The 16787-nt window shown below is 47.1% G+C and overlaps 1 protein-coding gene and 1 long non-coding RNA gene across 10 annotated transcripts in view; one reads left to right on the forward strand and one right to left on the reverse strand.

Annotated features, from left to right (window-relative positions):
• Positions 1-7255: 7255 nt before the first annotated feature.
• LOC147008427 (uncharacterized) lies at positions 7256-15822 on the reverse strand. Of its 6 annotated transcripts, none has more exons than XR_015053418.1 (7): positions 14616-14881; positions 13246-13431; positions 12761-13030; positions 12416-12501; positions 11569-11710; positions 9898-9979; positions 7256-7826 (listed from the first exon to the last, which is right to left on the reverse strand). XR_015053418.1 is itself a non-coding variant. In XM_085865049.1 (7 exons), exons 2-6 carry the CDS (start codon positions 14916-14918, stop codon positions 9936-9938), a joined length of 489 nt encoding a protein of 162 aa, XP_085721175.1. In that variant the 5' UTR covers positions 14919-15034; positions 15690-15822; the 3' UTR covers positions 7256-7826; positions 9898-9935. The 6 variants fall into 6 exon arrangements, 4 of the variants coding, with proteins under 4 accessions (XP_085721175.1, XP_085721173.1, XP_085721174.1 ...); XM_085865049.1 differs by lacking the exons at positions 12761-13030; positions 14616-14881 and adding exons at positions 14888-15034; positions 15690-15822; XR_015053417.1 differs by having other exon boundaries at positions 13246-14881.
• Positions 15773-16787, forward strand: part of LOC147008428 (uncharacterized) — a 37261-nt gene continuing 36246 nt past the window's right edge. For 2 of the 4 annotated variants that reach the window (XR_015053436.1, XR_015053438.1), the window contains exons 1-2: positions 15773-15858; positions 16255-16582. This is a non-coding gene — a long non-coding RNA (uncharacterized LOC147008428). The remainder of the gene's footprint in view (positions 15859-16254; positions 16583-16787) is intronic. The other 2 variants (XR_015053437.1, XR_015053439.1) reach the window with 1 other exon arrangement.

Below are 16787 nucleotides of genomic sequence, written 5' to 3' on the forward strand. Positions count from 1 at the left end.
CCCTGGAGCTTTACCCCGTTTCAACCGGTTCACCGCAGCCCGTGTTTCCACAAACGAAGGTGGACCACAGTTGATTGGAGGATCAGCAACAGGGATTGTAACACCCCTGACTTCCAACTTGACAGCTGGTGGATCAGCCTGGTACAACCGCTCAAAGTCACCGGCCCATCTGGCCTTCACTTCAGACTCCTCTGTAAAGAGCCTACCACCCTCTGCTCTAACTGTGGTACACCGAGGGATGGGCTTGGATGAACACAATGCGTGAATTTCCCTGTTAGCAGAACGAGAATCACTTGACTACAAGTGATGCTCGACCCCCTCACAGATTCCTCGCACATAGGCCTCCTTGTCCACCCTCAGACACGTACAGTTTTACGCCTCAGCTCCCTGAACAGCTCAGCTCTGCCATTCAGCCTGGCCCTACGACTCTGGTCAATGGTATCCAGTGTCCCTTGAGAGACAAAATTCTTCTTTGCCCTGCGGTGAGTTCCAAGACATCCACCGGTAACATCAAGGACGGTGGTCTTGAAGACACTCCACAACTCTTCAGGATCCCCCAAAGCACCCAGACCCCCCAAATCTCCACTCAGCCTGTTCACAAACTCCTCAGCTACCCTCTCATTCTTGAGCTTGCCAACATCCAGCCTCGGCTGGGATGGTACCATTCTCCATGATTTAAGGTGCAACTTCAGAGTTGCTGCAACAAGCCGGTGGTCAGTATTGAGGAACTGAGCACTCCGGTAGACCCTGCAGTTCTGGATCATCCTCCAGCGACCATCAACGAGGACATGGTCAATCTCCTTTGCCACACCGCCAGCGTTGGAATACCAAGTCCAGCGATGAGCTTGTGGGCGCTGAAACCATGAACCAGCCACCCTCAGTCCATGACTTCTTGCAAAGTTAAGGAACTTAGTGCTATTCTGGTTCACAGTTCCAGACCCATGGGGACCAACACATACCTCATAACCATCCCTATCAGTTCCAGTCGATGCATTGAAATCCCCCAAGACTAGAAGTGTATCTCGTCTGGGGCACTGATCAACCACAGACTCGAGTGTGGCGTAGAATGCATCCTTCACGGTGAGATCACTCGCCTCAGTCGCAGCAAAAACAGAGATCAGGGAAATGACACCTTAGTGGTGACGAATCCTTAGTCTCATAATACGCTCGTTGACCGGTGTTACCTCAATTATCATTGGAGTCAGCTTATTGGACACAGCTACAGCAACTCCTTGGGTATGGTAACCATCAGAGTGACCAGACCAATAGTAGGTGTAACCACCCACCATGATCTCGCCGCAATCCGGTCTCCGAACCTCAGAGAGTGCTGCAATACCGATGTCCAAACGCTTGAGCTCAGGTGATAACAGAGACAGCTGATCATCCTATCTTTGGGATAGGACATTCAAGGCAACCACCCGAAGGGACCGCCTCAGGTTAACCCAAGGAGACCACCATCTGGTGGATGACACCTCAGCACCACTCAGCCACACACCACCGCAATCTGACCAGGGAAGTTTACCCCGTGGTTTTCCTCCTGCAATCAAGGAATGGGCGTCCCGAAGGCTTTGCCCCAATCCCGTCATCCGGTGAGCTGCCCTGCGAAGGGCATCAGCACAGGAGTTACTCCCACGGAGTGGGTTTTCAGTTTTCTTTACGTCTGTGGGTTTTGCGGAATGAAGTGTTTTTCGGTGGCCGGAGCGCAAATCCTGCCACCAACCTCCTCATTAACAATAACCCAATTGCGGGAGGACGTCCACAGACAAAGTTGGGCACTCGATATGGATGACGGTTGGCTCACAAGGAGCTCCTCCACCCTTTGACAGGTTTTGTTCTTCATCCTGCTTGGTGTCCATATTCATACACCCTCCTCACTAGCAAACCTAGTGGGGGAGACGGTTTAGTCACCGACAACCCGACCATGAAACAGGTTAGTACAGGTGTACATGATACCTGCAGCAAGTCACAGATCTAGTGTGGTCTGACAACCATCAGATTCCTGGATTTTAACTCCTGCAACCCAATCACTCACAAACGCAGTGTAACATTGACCTTGCCAGCAGGGGCACGGACTGCGTCATATTCAAAATCTGATGCAATTGAAGAAATTAGATCAGTTCGAGTAGTCCTGTTCAAAAATACAAACAGCAAAAGTATATTGTCTTACTTACCCTGAAAGGACCAAAATGAACAGCTCGGAAGGAGCCAGACGCGCTTGGCCACCATTTACTGCCACATTACCTGGGCCCTTCCAAAAGGATTGGCAATGTTGTAAGCAGTACATGGATTGGTGTGGCCTGCAAGTCTCTCCACACCATCTGTAATGTCATTTTAAAACTAAAGGACCCCATATCAACCTTTGACAAAGCAGTCGTAGTTTACCATTCATCATGCAGAGACTAACCAATCCTTCATCAGTGAAACTGGAAGGAATTTCAAACAAAAGGTTAGACGAACATGATGGAGCAGTTCGCCTTGAAAAGGTGACACAGTTCGCCGTGGCGCGTCATTGTCTGCAATCCAGACGAAATTTGACTTTGATGGGAGCCGTGTTGTCGACACGACGTCCAACAAATGACACATTGATACTGATGATGGCGCGGCACGTCAATAGCCGAGAGGGTGGTCTACCACCAGAGCGGAGCGGAGCATCAACGACGCAATTCGAGGTCCATGTGATTCAGGTTTGGTGACATGAAAGCATTCCTCCGTTGACCGTGCACACCGGCACGTGACCAGAAACGAGGGTTCACTCCTGGAATGAAAGCGGATGCGTGCCGAGACGCGGGGTGTGTCGGCCTGAGAAGGGCCGCCGTGAAGCGGGTGAAACGTCGCTCGAGTGACGCCTCGTCTGCTCTTGATTATTTAATTAGCAGAGTAGATCGAGTTGCAGTTTGATTGGACGCGTATTTCTTCTTTATTTAAATATATCGATATTTGGTTGTGGGAATGACTTTTAGGGGTTAAGATTGTGTAGTTTAGAAATAGTTATTTCTTTAGTGGATGTATTCGCACAAGGGTGAGGTAATTTAATCGTGATAAAGGGTTATGCGTTGATATTGTATTGAAAGCGATTGTCTTCCCTCCCTATTGTTTGTGTTGTACCTCTTCTCCCTTGAAACCTTATTTATTTATTTATTTTTTAATGTCTCCTTTTGTGGGAACTGCAATCTCGCAACGCCGAGAAGGCGCAAGTTTTGGCGACGATGTGCCGAGACGCTTAATCTCGACCAAACTTGATAAAACTTCACGTAACGAGCGACTCAACGTGGCTCCGAATGGGATGAGAGCGTGGCTACTAATAGCAGAGCAAAGATTTAAATAGTTTGCTGGAAACAGGGGGGGGCACTGCATCAGCGGCACATACCGCGCTCCCAGCAACAATGCAACCGGCAAGTGCAGGCTGCATGTAAAATGGTGGTCAATTGAGGGTCGAAGAAAGGAGGAATCTTGTGTTACAAAACTAACCTAACGACACATTGTTCGCTCGGCTTGGCGAGGACGATGGATGAGGATCGATGGCACTGAGGGTGCAGTGCAGTCACAACTGGTCCAAACCAATGACGTGCACTGAATTCTCTGTATTATCATCGGACAATAGAAAGTGGGGGAATTCATGTCGCGAGGAGGGGTCTGTCGGGGATTCGAACCATGGAAATGATGACGTAATCACGTGAATATATAATTAATTAAATGGCTCCATCGATGAATGGTTGGTTGTCCCGACTCGCAAATAAGAATTAATTAATGTGATAATTTCACCACATCCGGTCCACGCCCACAAGAATCAACGAATCATTAAAAAACGAATACAATGACGTAATGATGACGTCCTCACGTTCGACAGTTTGGGCGGTGTATAATCCCAATATATTTACTTACACTCCCCGCTTTTTGAATTGCCGAGCGAAAACATTTTTCATTTTGCGACTGCGATGCTGTGCCACAGGACGTCCTGCTTAAAATATTCGAGAGTTTGTGAAAAGATCATCGGAAAAAAGCAGCAGCCAGGGGATTCTTCTTCACGGATATTCGCGCGTCCATGGAGTCTGAGGCGATTTGCGCTTTTTTTTTTCCTGAAGGTTTTACAGAATGTCCGTTTGCGAGTCGAATTGGATAAGAAACGCCTGTTAAAAACCGCGTTCACTCTCGTTTTCCCATCGTGTTCTCTCAGAAACGCTCTTTTTGGGAGACATTTTGCGATATTTACTTCACACGTCACAGGATTATGAGCGATTCCGTGTGTGATACATCGATTTGTAGCGGGTCCTTTCCCTCCCGAGACCGGACGGCATCCTAAAGGGGCGGAGCTTAGAGTGAGTGACGAGGGGTTTGGGGCGTGGCTTAACGTGAAGGACGGACTCGCTGTTCTTCTTCTTCTTGTTTGCCATATTTGGAGTGTGCCGTAAATATGACGTCGAAAACATGCTCAAACGCGGCGTTTATTTTTTCTCAACATTTAGAATGCTTCATAGCAACGTAACCCCATCGGTTCGTCTTACTGTTTCACCTTTTGGTCTAATTTCGAACGTCAACAACAACGACAACAACAACAAAAAATAATCACTCGGCTCATCAGTGAGCGAGGTGGCGCTGCATCACGGAGCACCCCGTCTTTCCAGGTGGCCGTGTCTCCAAAAGAGTAGTAGGCCGCCGTGTGCCGTTAATTGTGGCTGTGTGCTCGGGCACATCAGAGCTGTGGTGCATTTACAGCTTTGCGCGTTGATATGCAGCGTGGAATAAAGTAGTTCCGTGCGTGTCTTGATATTTTTGTCGAGCTCCATTTAATCCTAAACTCTGAGAGGCACTAAAGCAAGGTCGAGCTTAAAGACTAAACAGTAAGCCAGGTGTTTCACAAGGTTAGGCGAGCTCCACATGCATTCGGTCCAAAAAATAGACCCCGAGCTTCAACGATTGGAACTAGGCACGTGAAATGGCGGACTAGGAACTACTTTATTCCACGCTGCATATCAATCCGCAAGAGGCTCGTGCGCATGCGCACCGCTTTACCCCCCCACCCCCCCCCCACTTGGGCGGATTCAAACGAAATCGGTGGACGGGTCGTGTGTGTGATGAGGGAGGATTGGTTCGATTTTGGTGAAGATCCGAATCCGGCGACTCAATATTTTTTTTTAAGTGATTCTTCACTTAAAAAGTGCCCACCTTTTTTGTGCCAGTTTGGAGTTCAGTTAACTGTGAAGCCAAGAAAGTGTCTCCATTGCTGATCACATGACTCTGTTAACAGTTTGAACTTCTTTCACCAACACCTGTTTTGACGTCATGTTTAAGATTAAAAAAAAAATTCTTTGAGCCTTTCTTATTCCTCTTCTGTCTTCTTCATCCTTTTTTTTTCTTTCTTCCTGATGCCAAGAAGGCCTTAAAATTGGAATTCATAGCAAAGTGTCCAAGTTTTCAGAGTTGGTTAATGAACTGCTGATCCACTGCTGTTACAAACAACCTTCAATTGTTCGGACCCGTGGGTGTTAAAATAAATAAAATAAATAAAGAGAGAAATGAAAGGCGTTGGTTTGAAATAATTATTTGTTTTCCAATTGTGACGTTGGCATTGTTTGTCATACGTGCTCGTCCAATCGACGGAGGCACGGTCGGAGTACGGTTTCCCTGTCCCGACGCAAACGAGGCGCCGCAGCACCTCCATCGCTCTTCCAGGTGAACGCGACGACCTGAAACCGGGCACCTTGATTTCAGGTGAACACCTTTCCCCATCCGTTGTGGATGTGCCGTTCACCAAGTACCGATTTGTGTTAAAAGAAGAGGAAGATGTTCGTATTTGTTATCGTTACCATGGAGCTGCGGTGAGGAGTGCAGAGCCAATCCATCCATCCATTGGGACCATATCTGTGCAGAGCATCTGTGCGGCCGAAGCAGTCTCCTTGGCTCATGGGTACAATCCTGGACGGGTCGCCACTCCGACACAGGAAACCAGCAAGCTGGGTCTCATTTTGCCCACCTCGGAAGGATGAACCCACTTGTTGAAGAAGAGAACCCACCAGGAAGAGCCAACCCACCTGTTGTTATTTAACAGCGCAACAGAGGCTCAAACTCAAGGACCTAAAGATATTAACCCAGCTACCTTAACCGTTAATCCGACACGAGGTTTAACATAGTAGATATGAACATGTTAATTCGAGCGGGTCCTTAATCAAGCAAAAATGTTCCATGAGATTTTGTTCAGTGAAAGGACCCAAAGACCCTTTTGGACCCTATCTAAGAAGTCTAAAGGGTGTAAAGTCTCAAAAGAGTCATAAAAGGGTCTTTAAAAAGACTATAAAGGTCAAAAGGGTAAAAAGGGGGTTTAAAGGGTCAGAAGGGGTCAAAAGGTCTTTGGGGTCTCAAGTTTTAGATGGTACGTTCCAAAAGTAGTTCCTGTCGAAAGGGTATTCAAAGGTCTCACGTTTTAAAGGCTCTTTAGGGGTCTAAAGGTTGATGGTATTGAAAGGGTATGTTCCATTAGTAGTTAGGGTTTAAAGAGTCCAAGAAGTGTAAAGGGTCTACATGGGTTTAACGGGTCATAAGGGGTCTAAGGGTATGTTCCACAAGTAGTTAAGGTCTAAAAAGAGATGAAAAGGATGTAAATGTCTGAAGGGTCTTCAAAGGTCCAGCAGTCTAATGGGTTTGAAGGTACAAAGGGTACATTCCAATAGAAGTTGGAGTCTGAAGGGTGTAAAGTGTCAAAAGGGACTAAAAAGGACTGAAAGTACCATCCCCTTTCTGTCACCCCAAACCCCAACTCTCTCTCCCCCCTTTCTTTCTCGTTCTTCAAAGCAAGAGGAGATGGATGACGTTCTTACCCCATGGAACTGTCTTCTTGAGTCCGTTGGACCCGAGCTCTTCCCTCCAGGTACTCACGTCTACTGCAGAAGACCACCACCTCATGGTCTCTCTCATTCCCACTACCGAGCATCAGTACACACATCGATACCCTGTTCTCACCATTCTCCTTGAGTTCCCTTCCGACCCACCCTCGGCTGCTGTGGATGATCCATCGGTTGTTATCCCATTGCTCTCCTTTGACACCATTTTGTCCGTCATCCATTTCTCCCTGTCGTTCTGCTCTTCGATCCACGAGTCTATCAACCTGTATAGTGTATATCTAAATACTCCCTTCCCACTAAAGATGATCCCTTGGCCCAGATTCTCGATCGTTGGACTTCTCGATCCCCCCTGTTGTTCCACGATCCAATAAATCTTGAGAACTGAATTACGAAACACACCACACAGGCTTTCTTTTGGAGAAAAAAAAAACTCTATTTCACAAAGTTGGGCAAAGGCAAAGCATTTCATGAAAACAGGTAACAGGTGATAAGACAGGTAGGGGTGAGAATTCACATCGCAAATGTCGATGATCGAAAAGTGCTCTGTGGAGGGTTTCCAGGACGACAGTTTGTACATCTTGTGTCTAAAAAGGTCTTGTACATCCTCCACCTCAAGATCATCGCAAAAACACCAACAACAAAAAAACCCAATGAAACAGTTAACAATCGAACTGCAGAACAACCACTAAAAACTGTCCACAGTATCGATGAAAGACGAAGAAGAAAAGGTCTTCCGTAGGCCCAAAGGTGTATAACGAAGAAGGTAAACAATTCGAACATTTCACATTAATTTTCAAAACGTCAACACTTAAGGCTTTCCGTGTAATATCCCAGGAAGGCCAAAGAATATCCCAGTGTTTCCAAGTGTTGTGACCAAGTCTCGGATCAGAGTTGTTGGTCGGTTTTTGTGGTTGAACAGACGAGACATGCAAGCTTGGTTCGTTTCACTCTCCTGCTGTGATGTCGTCCGGCTCAACGATGATGAGCATTCTGATAAGAAAACAGAATTGGGGAGGGGGTAGTGACGTCATAATGATTACAATTATTAAAATAATTCCACAAACACGAAAACGTCACAATTTGTGTGACAAACATCAATGGTTGTGTGACAAAGAGACACGGGTGAAAACATGACCTGCTTCAGTGACGGAGATTAATATAGTTTAGTTATTTCTTCAATTGAACGTTGTAGAATAAGTGTGAAATCATTAAATGTTACTAGACGTGCGTCGCTTTCATGTTATGGACGAGCAAAGGTACCTGACATTGCTAGGCAACGCCGGGTACCTCCTCACACCCCATCCCCTCCATCATCCAAACCCCTCCCCGAGCCTCCTCGCACCTCTTCCCTGTGACATCTGGTGGCTCGTGTGCTTATAAGTCATGAATTGTGAGAAAATGACTGTTTAAACCCCCTCGTGAGATGTATCGTGGTTTAAAATAAATAAATAAGTGAACCTTGGGGACTCAGAGGAGTGTCGTCACAAACAAACAGTCTTCTCATTCACTTTCATATGGAAAACAAGCACCAATTAGTCATTTGTCGCTTCGCTGACGGACCAATTTATCATCCTGCTTGCCAAAAATTGCTATATTTCCCTCAAACGATATCCCGGCTCTCTCTGGTTATTATCCCCCCCCCTTTGACAGGCCCCTCCATTTTGGGCGAGAAGGAGAAGGAAGACAAATTTACCCATGCATCGAGTGCTGTAACCCCTCCCCCCACCACCCTGTCCTCAATCCCCCCTCCCCCTTTGCACCCCGTTCGTTCTGACGTCCCTTCGAAGAACCAAGCAGCTTGTAGAGCACTCACCAAAGTGGCTTAAGCACTCAAACAAAAACTCCATTGAAACGGTTGATAAAGAACGGCAGTCTCGGTCAGTGACTTGCGATCGCCGATCGGTCATCTTAAACACCGTGCACCCGGAGACGCCCGGGATGTCAAACAAAAGTCTGAATTGGACAAATGAACATTTTTATTAGTCAGGACTGCTGCCGAGGTCAATCAAGAGGTTTAAATTTTGAAATTTGGCTTAGTTTAAGAGATTCTTGAGGTTATGACATGTGCGGAAATGAAATAAAGTCACGAACTCTGGCGTCTCCGGGCGTTTATAAGCATTGCAACGTGTCCAGCAATTCGTAGGCATGATGACCAGGCATTCGAGAAGATGAGTGAAGATAAGAATATTATTTTTTAATCATTGAGAAACCGTTGTGGCCTGTTCCAAGTCAAGGCATTGTTGAGCAGGCCAAAAAACATGGCGAATTAAGATCCAAGCAAGGGAGAGCATGGTGGAGGTGTTTAAATTAACCCAAACACCCAGTTTTCACCCATTCACTCCCTTGGAGGTCCCTTAGTACGCATGCAAAGTTTCAGGCTGCTCGGTTTCATGGTTTTGGAGTTATGGAGGAGACACACTGACACACTGACATTTATTATTTTAGAAAGACACGTCCAACCTATCCTAATGTTTGTTTCTGAAACCGCCATCCCTTTTGACCGATTTGTTTGGTGTTTTATCCTTCGGAATCGATCATTTTTGTTCTTGTCCAGTGTCTGCGAGGCCTGGACGTGGCAGGTTTGGCACGACAATGGAAGGGCTAATTACAGTGCCTTCACAAAGGATTCACACCCCTCGACTTTTGTCACATTTTGTTGTGTCACAGCCTGAATTAAAAAAAATAAAAATTGTCACCAATCGACACAAAATACCCCAGAATGACAAAGACAAAACCTCACCTGGATCAGGAGCAACAGTCACTCAAACCCCCCCGCAGACCTCCTTCGACCCTCAATTTTTTGATTTCCTGAACAAACTTTGGTACATCACGGGTGATGAAGGTTGTGGTCAAGTTTAATCGAAGTCACGTGTGTAGGATGTTGAAGGCCACGTGGGACGTTTGTGCAATTTATTTTCGTGGGCCTTCCAGGCGAGGCCGTTGGCCAAGAGGAATGGTCCTTCGGCCATTCCGTACACTGTGTATTTTGCAGTAATCGGCCATCGAGTGCTGTTTGTTTGAGGAGGAAAAGAACGAGTCAAGAAAAATGGAATGTCCAAACCTGGATGATTTTGCCGTTATGATCAAGTTGTCCGAGATCTAGTTCATGCTCTCCGACATTGGCTGCAGGAGAGGAATGTGATCTGATGGGGATCAATGGGATGAGAGTGGCGAGGAGGACAAATTGGTTCGGGATGATGTTGAGGACAAACGAGGGAGGAAAGAGAAAGCAAAACATGGTTTGAGAAGAGAACGATTGAATGAACGAGAGATTTGTAAGAATTGTATTTCATAATCCAACATGGAGTGGTGGATGTATCCAACATACATGTATCCATACATTGGATGTTGCACAAGATGTATCCACCGCACGTGCATCACATTATTAATAACCTTGAACTTGATGGGTACATGTCAGCTTCGACTCCACCTTGGTGATCTCATCGAGGTGAACGAGTGACATGGTGGATGAGGAAGGCTTTTCACCCCCGACTCCCAAACGGTGGTTTCATCCCCGACTACTTCATGAATTTGTAATTGGTTCAGTGTTCTGGTGATAACTCACCGACTCTACGCGGAAGACTGTCAAATGGTTAACGTCCACCAATGACCAGTGCCATCAGGCGGGCCCTCCGGTTATGGTCCGTCTGAGGGACGGCGGTAAACATCGATACCTCGTCCTACGTGAGAAAGTCCAGGATGGTAGTTTACAGCTGGGTCAGGATTTGAACCAGGGCTAGACAGCTCAGTGCAAGTTGGCAAAACCCTAATGGATGACAGGTGATGTGATGATAAGGTTTCTGGCACAAAGTTTCTCCAATAAATCAGAACTACCAACAGCCAACAAGGTCTTTCTCCGTTTCTCAATATGGAGCACCACTCTCCCCTATGGGCTGGCACTCCAGCATCATATCTATCTCTCTCTCTCTGTCTCTATCTCTCTCTCTCTCCCTTTCTCTTTCTGTCTCTCTCTTTATCTCTCTCTCTCCCTCTCTCTGTCTCTATCTTTCTCTTTCTGTCTCTATCTTTCTCTTTCTGTCTCTCTCTCTATCTCTCTCTCTCTCTGTCTCTATCTCTCTCTCTCTCCCTTTCTCTTTCTGTCTCTCTCTTTATCTCTCTCTCTCCCTCTCTCTGTCTCTCCCTCCTGGTTAAACTTCTACAATCCAGGCTACAATTGTACAATGTCAGTGATAGGCTGACAGCACCACCTCAGCTTCTCTACTTCTTGTTTCTCTTGTCTATGAAACCACCTTCTGATGGCAGATACATCTTCCCCCCCCCCCAGGACTTCGAGCAGGCCATGCACCACCATCTTGCGTCTCCTCATCCTGAGCCGTAATCTTCCAGTTCATCACCTCGCTCTTCCATGAGTCTTCATCTTGTATTTAAAAAAAAAAACCCTTTCCCCATTATCCTCCTAAATCCTCAACCCAATGCCCACCTCCATTCCTTTATGCCCCACTTCTCTCACCTGTGGAACTACCTTCCTGAATCAGTTGTCTCGACCTATTCCCTCCAGCATTTCAAGTCCGTTCCTCATCTTCCCCTCAAGCTGTCTGCCATTTCCACAACTGAGTCAAACGAAACCCAGTGAGACCCATCCACTCCATTTCCCCTTCCTTGTGCCATGGATCATCCGTTCGTTGTCCTCCCACCATGTCCCCCATTCTGTCTGCCCATCTATCCACAAACTCGATACCTGGGCAAAAGTAAAGTATATAAAACGTCATACCTGCATGTGCCATTCGAACATCCTCCACGTGCACCACTCGATGATGATGATGAGCGCATCCTCTATTCTCGTGTGAAGGAGTGTTCCCAATCGCATTCAACTCCACCATCGTTTCATTGGGATCATCATTGTCTTCATTTTTCTGTGAAGGAATGGTCCTCTTAGTCCAGCCTCGTGAGCCCAAAACCACGCACCTTTTGAGACAGGTGTCCTGCTTACATCAAGTGTCCTGCTTACATCATAATGTGCACAATTCATACCCCCACCCTCCCCCCGCCCTTCCCAACTTGCCCCCTTCCACAGAACGAGGTAGGCCACTCCACTGACAGCAAAGTGTAGCTCAGGTATCATCAGGTAGTTCAGGTATCAGGACATCATGGGGAAGAAACAAATAATTTTGGCCACGGAGCACATGGCGTTTCTTTAGAGAAATCGTTTTCTAAGTCAAGTCCTCGGGCCCAGTCATGAGGGCATCAAACCTCGCCGGTTGACGGTTCAGTCGTTTCTCGTGGGAATGATGGGAGACCTATCTCAAGCATCACGAGAGACCGATGCGTTGCTATTGCTGAAAGGATGAGCCGCACTGAATGTTGGAGAGAAACGTCGATGAAGAAAAAGGTCATTCGGCCCATCCTGCCTGCGCTACATTCCCAAAGCCAACTTTTGACCATGATGACGGACGCGCCGGACGACGTTGGAGTCATGAAGAGAGCCAAAAGTTATGATCATGGTTCGGGGTTTTTGTTTGAATGCGTCACCGAAAAGCTTTCCCAACGACGGGTCCAAACCTTTCCACTCCCAGAGAAATATACACCATGTTCCCAATGAGATGCAAACAAATCCTTACGAACAGCGCCCATATGACAAGAGCAGCTGCGATGATGCTGAGGATGGGGACGAGAAAGGTGATCAGGGCGATAATCAGAAGTAGTTCTGCAAGAAAAGAAAATGAATAAACACAAATCAGCTCTTCATGATGATGGACATTTACATTTTGTGTACCGAAGGTATTGATGAAAAAGAACTGTCACCACAATGTCACCTTCACAATGTGGAACAGCAAGGATCGAAGGGGTTAAAAGGGATTTCACTGGAAAGTTTCAAATCAGTTCAAAATACAGAAACCCCCCCCCCCTGAAATTAACAAGATGAACACCTTGAATGACCCCGACGTTGAATGAAAGCCGATTACCAAATGAGGTTGATCCTTGTTCTGCTCGGATTTAACGAAAATGATCGGCGTGAAGACTTTAGCTCCACCAGAAGGTCCCAAAAGGGAAAACAGGAATCGAATAGAACTTAAGACAGCCTCGTGATGAGGCATGGATGGCGATGGAAGCCTGCGATGATCAGATGCGATGATCCTCCCCCTCGGTGCAACGCATTCCACGCAGACCGAGGATACGAAACATTCAAATTTCACAAATCTTGATGCGACCCGAGTGTGAATCAACCTGGGTGACTGCGAAAGGTGAAAACAGAATTTAAATTGAACTTGAAATAAAAATAAATAAAAAAACAATTTGAAAACCCCTCCTATTTACAGAGATAAACGTCGGGGTAACAAAAACACAAATCAACACAACTCTCTTGAGAATGTTAACGGGTTTCCTCCCGGGTGGGGTGACAATCAGGGTTGATAATAATCGTTGTGTGACGTCACAGGCAGGCCCTCACTTTTCAGAATCGAGGTGGCAATTCCAGGCAGAGAGCCCACACCTGTCGAATTGGAACCCGTGGTGTTGTCCGGGATGATTGAGATCCTCTCGATGGGGCCGATTAAAGTTGTTGGTGTTGTCGTTGATACTTTTTTGATTCTTGTCCAATTCCTGTTGTCCGTAGTCTGCCCAGCACAGAGTGTCACTGCACAACAGGTGCACACAGGTTGTCTGCACGAGCACACCGTCGCTCGAGACACAAATCAAACAAACTTTATACTTGATACAGCGGAGAGTAATAAGTTCTACAGTCGAGTCTCTTTGTAATGAACAAGGAAGGATTCACACCCCTCGACTGTTGTCCCATTTTGTTGTGTTTCAGCCTGAATTTAAAATGGATTAAATTGAGATTATTTTTTCGTCACCGAATCTGCACAAAATTCCCCAAAATGACAAAGAGAAAACATGTTTTGAGAAATTTTTACAAGTTCATTAAACGGAGGACCACCTGTCGAAACGCTCACCTGGATCACGAGCAAGTCACTCAAACCCCCCGCAGACCTCCTCGGACCCTGAATTATTTGACGTCGTGAACAAACTTTGGTCCATCACGGGTGATAAACCCATTTTGGGGGGGGGGTTCGAACCCCGGCCCACCCGTAGACCCCTTAATGAGTGCTGATTTTGACGCTATCCTAACCTAACCCTAACCCTATCCCTAACAACCACACCGTCAACTGTGGGACCTCATCCAGAAAGGTGTGCGTCTCTCTAAATCATGTCCAATCAATTTAATTGGCCACAGGTGGACTCCAATCAAGTTGTGGAGACATCTCAAGGATGAACAAAGGAAGTTGTATTACACCTGAGCTCAATTTGGAGCGTCGTAACAAAGGGGGTTGAATACTTACTGACTCGAGACATTTCAGATTTTTACTTTTAATTAATTTGTAGACATTTCTAAGACATGTTTTCACTTTGACTTGATGGGGTATTTCGTGTCGATCGGTGACAAAGACATTTGAATTTAATCCATTTTAAGTTCAGGTCGTAACAACAAAATGTGACAACAGTCGAGGGGTGAGAATCCTTCCTGAAGGCTCTGAATGTTCAGAGGACGAGTCGTTGTTTGAATGAGTTCGTAGACCAGGACTATCCACCTCCCCCCCCACGAGCCCCCCCACCAGCCCGACCCTCCAAATAAATAAATAAAAAACGAATAAATAAATAAACATGTCCTCGAGCGTTCAGACCGCGCAGGTGAAACAAACCTCCGTGGTATATCTCACCTGCGCCTGTTTCACCTGCATTTTCCATTTGGTCCGAGTAGTGTTCGTTGAACCGGTCACAAGAGTAAATTATTTATTCAGGGAGCCGGAGATAGCTCACCTGCTCTTGGCGAAAGACACCGTGGGGTCTTTTACGTCCACCGACTCACGTTAGCAGATTGGACAGCCGGCTAAACATGCGTCTGAAGCACGATGATGCAACACCCCGCTCACGAATCACCAATCGGACGGTTTACAGGTGAATCGGGAATCGAGCACCGACTGGAGAGCTCCAAGGTGAGCGCGCTTCCGCTGCACCACTCTGTCGGACACCTGTCGGACACCTGTCGGACACCTGTCGGACGGTAAATTATAACAGGAAATAAAACTTACCTGTGAGCAGCAGAAACAGCAGCATTCCCATGTTCACAGGGCAGGTGAACCTCCCCCAACACCACCGGGGAACAAGGACTGCGGTCGATACTCGGAGAAAGTCCGATCACGATCCGGGACTTCACTTATCACGGGATCATCCAGCTCCTGGAGGAGGAAAACCACATCTCTGTATCAACCACATCACGTGGTATCTGTAGCAACCACACCACGTGATCTCTGTATCAACCACATCACGTGGTATCTGTAGCAACCACACCACGTGATCTCTGTATCAACCACACCACGTGATCTCTGTATCAACCACATCACGTGGTATCTGTAACAACCACACCACGTGATCTCTGTATCAACCACATCACGTGGTATCTGTATCAACCACACCACGTGATCTCTGTATCAACCACACCACGTGATCTCTGTATCAACCACACCACGTGATCTCTGTATCAACCACACCACGTGATCTCTGTATCAACCACACCACGCGTTTTGTTTCAATCCCGAACATGTTCCCTCATCCCCGTATTCCCAATGTGGAGCGATGACCCCAATGGTGTTTATCTCATCCTTACAGGACACATGAACCACCACGAGACCCCATGTAACACGAGTTCATCTCCCATCCCGAATTCGGCGGCCATATTGGTTTTACGTCACGATTTCACTTCAATTTAATTGAACGACATACGACACGTGACCTCTTTGTCTCCTTTTACTGTTTGTCCACCATTTGTAATCAAATCTAACAACATGAGGGAAGTAGGGACATCAGGAATGGAGGAATGGAGGAATCACTCACCGCTGGGTGAAGAGAATCTCGAGGTCGAGGGGCGGAGCTTCTCGTTGGGAGTGCGTGACGTCATCGCGCGCATGCGCAGTTCGATTCCCGCCCCGAGTCCGGCACATGGAGCTCGCGAGCCTGTTTCCTCACAATTATATAAATATCGAGCACGGACACAGAACCACAGGTTGGTAACCATAGCAACGGCTTTGATGAACCGAATCTCCTCGTATTGAAAGATAACTCTAATGATTAATTATTATCATCCGTTGGACTGAGTCCGAACCTCGTGCGTGCGTGCGTCCGTGTGTCCGCAACCATATCTCGGACATGTGTGGAACCATGAGTGGTTGGATGTGTGACAAGGACGAAGTGATTCGGTTTTGGTGATGATCCGGATCAGGAGACTCGAATTATCTATTTATGTTTAATTGAGAGGATTGAAGGACATCATGGACTATTGGGTGAAGTTCCTTGTGAGAGAATTCCTCGATCCTCCTTCCCTCTCACTGATATTCCTTCATCTTGTCCTCCCTCCCTCCCTCCTCTCACCCTCCCGTTCTCCGTCGCGGATTGATATCAGGACGGGAGGGCGTGGCCAGCGCGAACGAGTGAGTGAGACGGCACGAGTTGTGTAAAAGGGCGTGGCCAGCGCTGGTCACGTGGGCCAATGAGAGCGGAGGTGCACATTGGGAACGGAGCCGTGAGGTGAGGGTCGTGTCGTGTTCAACGAAGGGTCCACGAGAGACACGGACCATGGAACGGGCACGTTCAGTCCACCGGCCTCGTTCACACCTCCTGGGACATCCCGGTGAAGATGGAGGATGCTGAGAGGGCTCGTTACGGTCAGACTTGTCCCAAACGGATGTCTCTGTTCCTGTCGCCATGTTCTCCCCTCTCCACCTTCCCCAGTCAGATTAAACCGACAAAATTATCGATTGTTTAGACCTGGTGTTGATATATTACAGGCTCGATGGGTGAAATGTTCCCCTGTATCAAAGATCCCTTGTGTGAGGGTGACGAGACGCTGTAACCGCCATTTTGTATTTCCCTCCTCGGTTCCTCGTTTCTCTTTAGACCGTTTTCCCCTTCGTGTGGTGTTTAAATAACGAGTCT

The sequence above is a fragment of the Eptatretus burgeri genome, chromosome 19, assembly GCF_056783735.1.
Source record: "Eptatretus burgeri isolate ZD-2024b chromosome 19, Ebu_testis_v1, whole genome shotgun sequence".
Classification (NCBI taxonomy): Eukaryota; Metazoa; Chordata; class Myxini; order Myxiniformes; family Myxinidae; genus Eptatretus; species Eptatretus burgeri.

Excerpts from the sequence above, each read along its gene's own strand:
- LOC147008427 (XM_085865047.1), bottom strand. The coding sequence starts at position 14,918 with ATGGGAATGCTGCTGTTTCTGCTGCTCACAG. Across the intron at positions 12,502-13,245 it reads TGCCACCTCGATTCTGAAAA|AACTACTTCTGATTATCGCC; the intron begins GTGAGGGCCTGC and ends CTTTTCTTGCAG. Across the intron at positions 7,827-11,568 it reads TGTTCGAATGGCACATGCAG|AATGCTCATCATCGTTGAGC; the intron begins GTATGACGTTTT and ends TTTTCTTATCAG.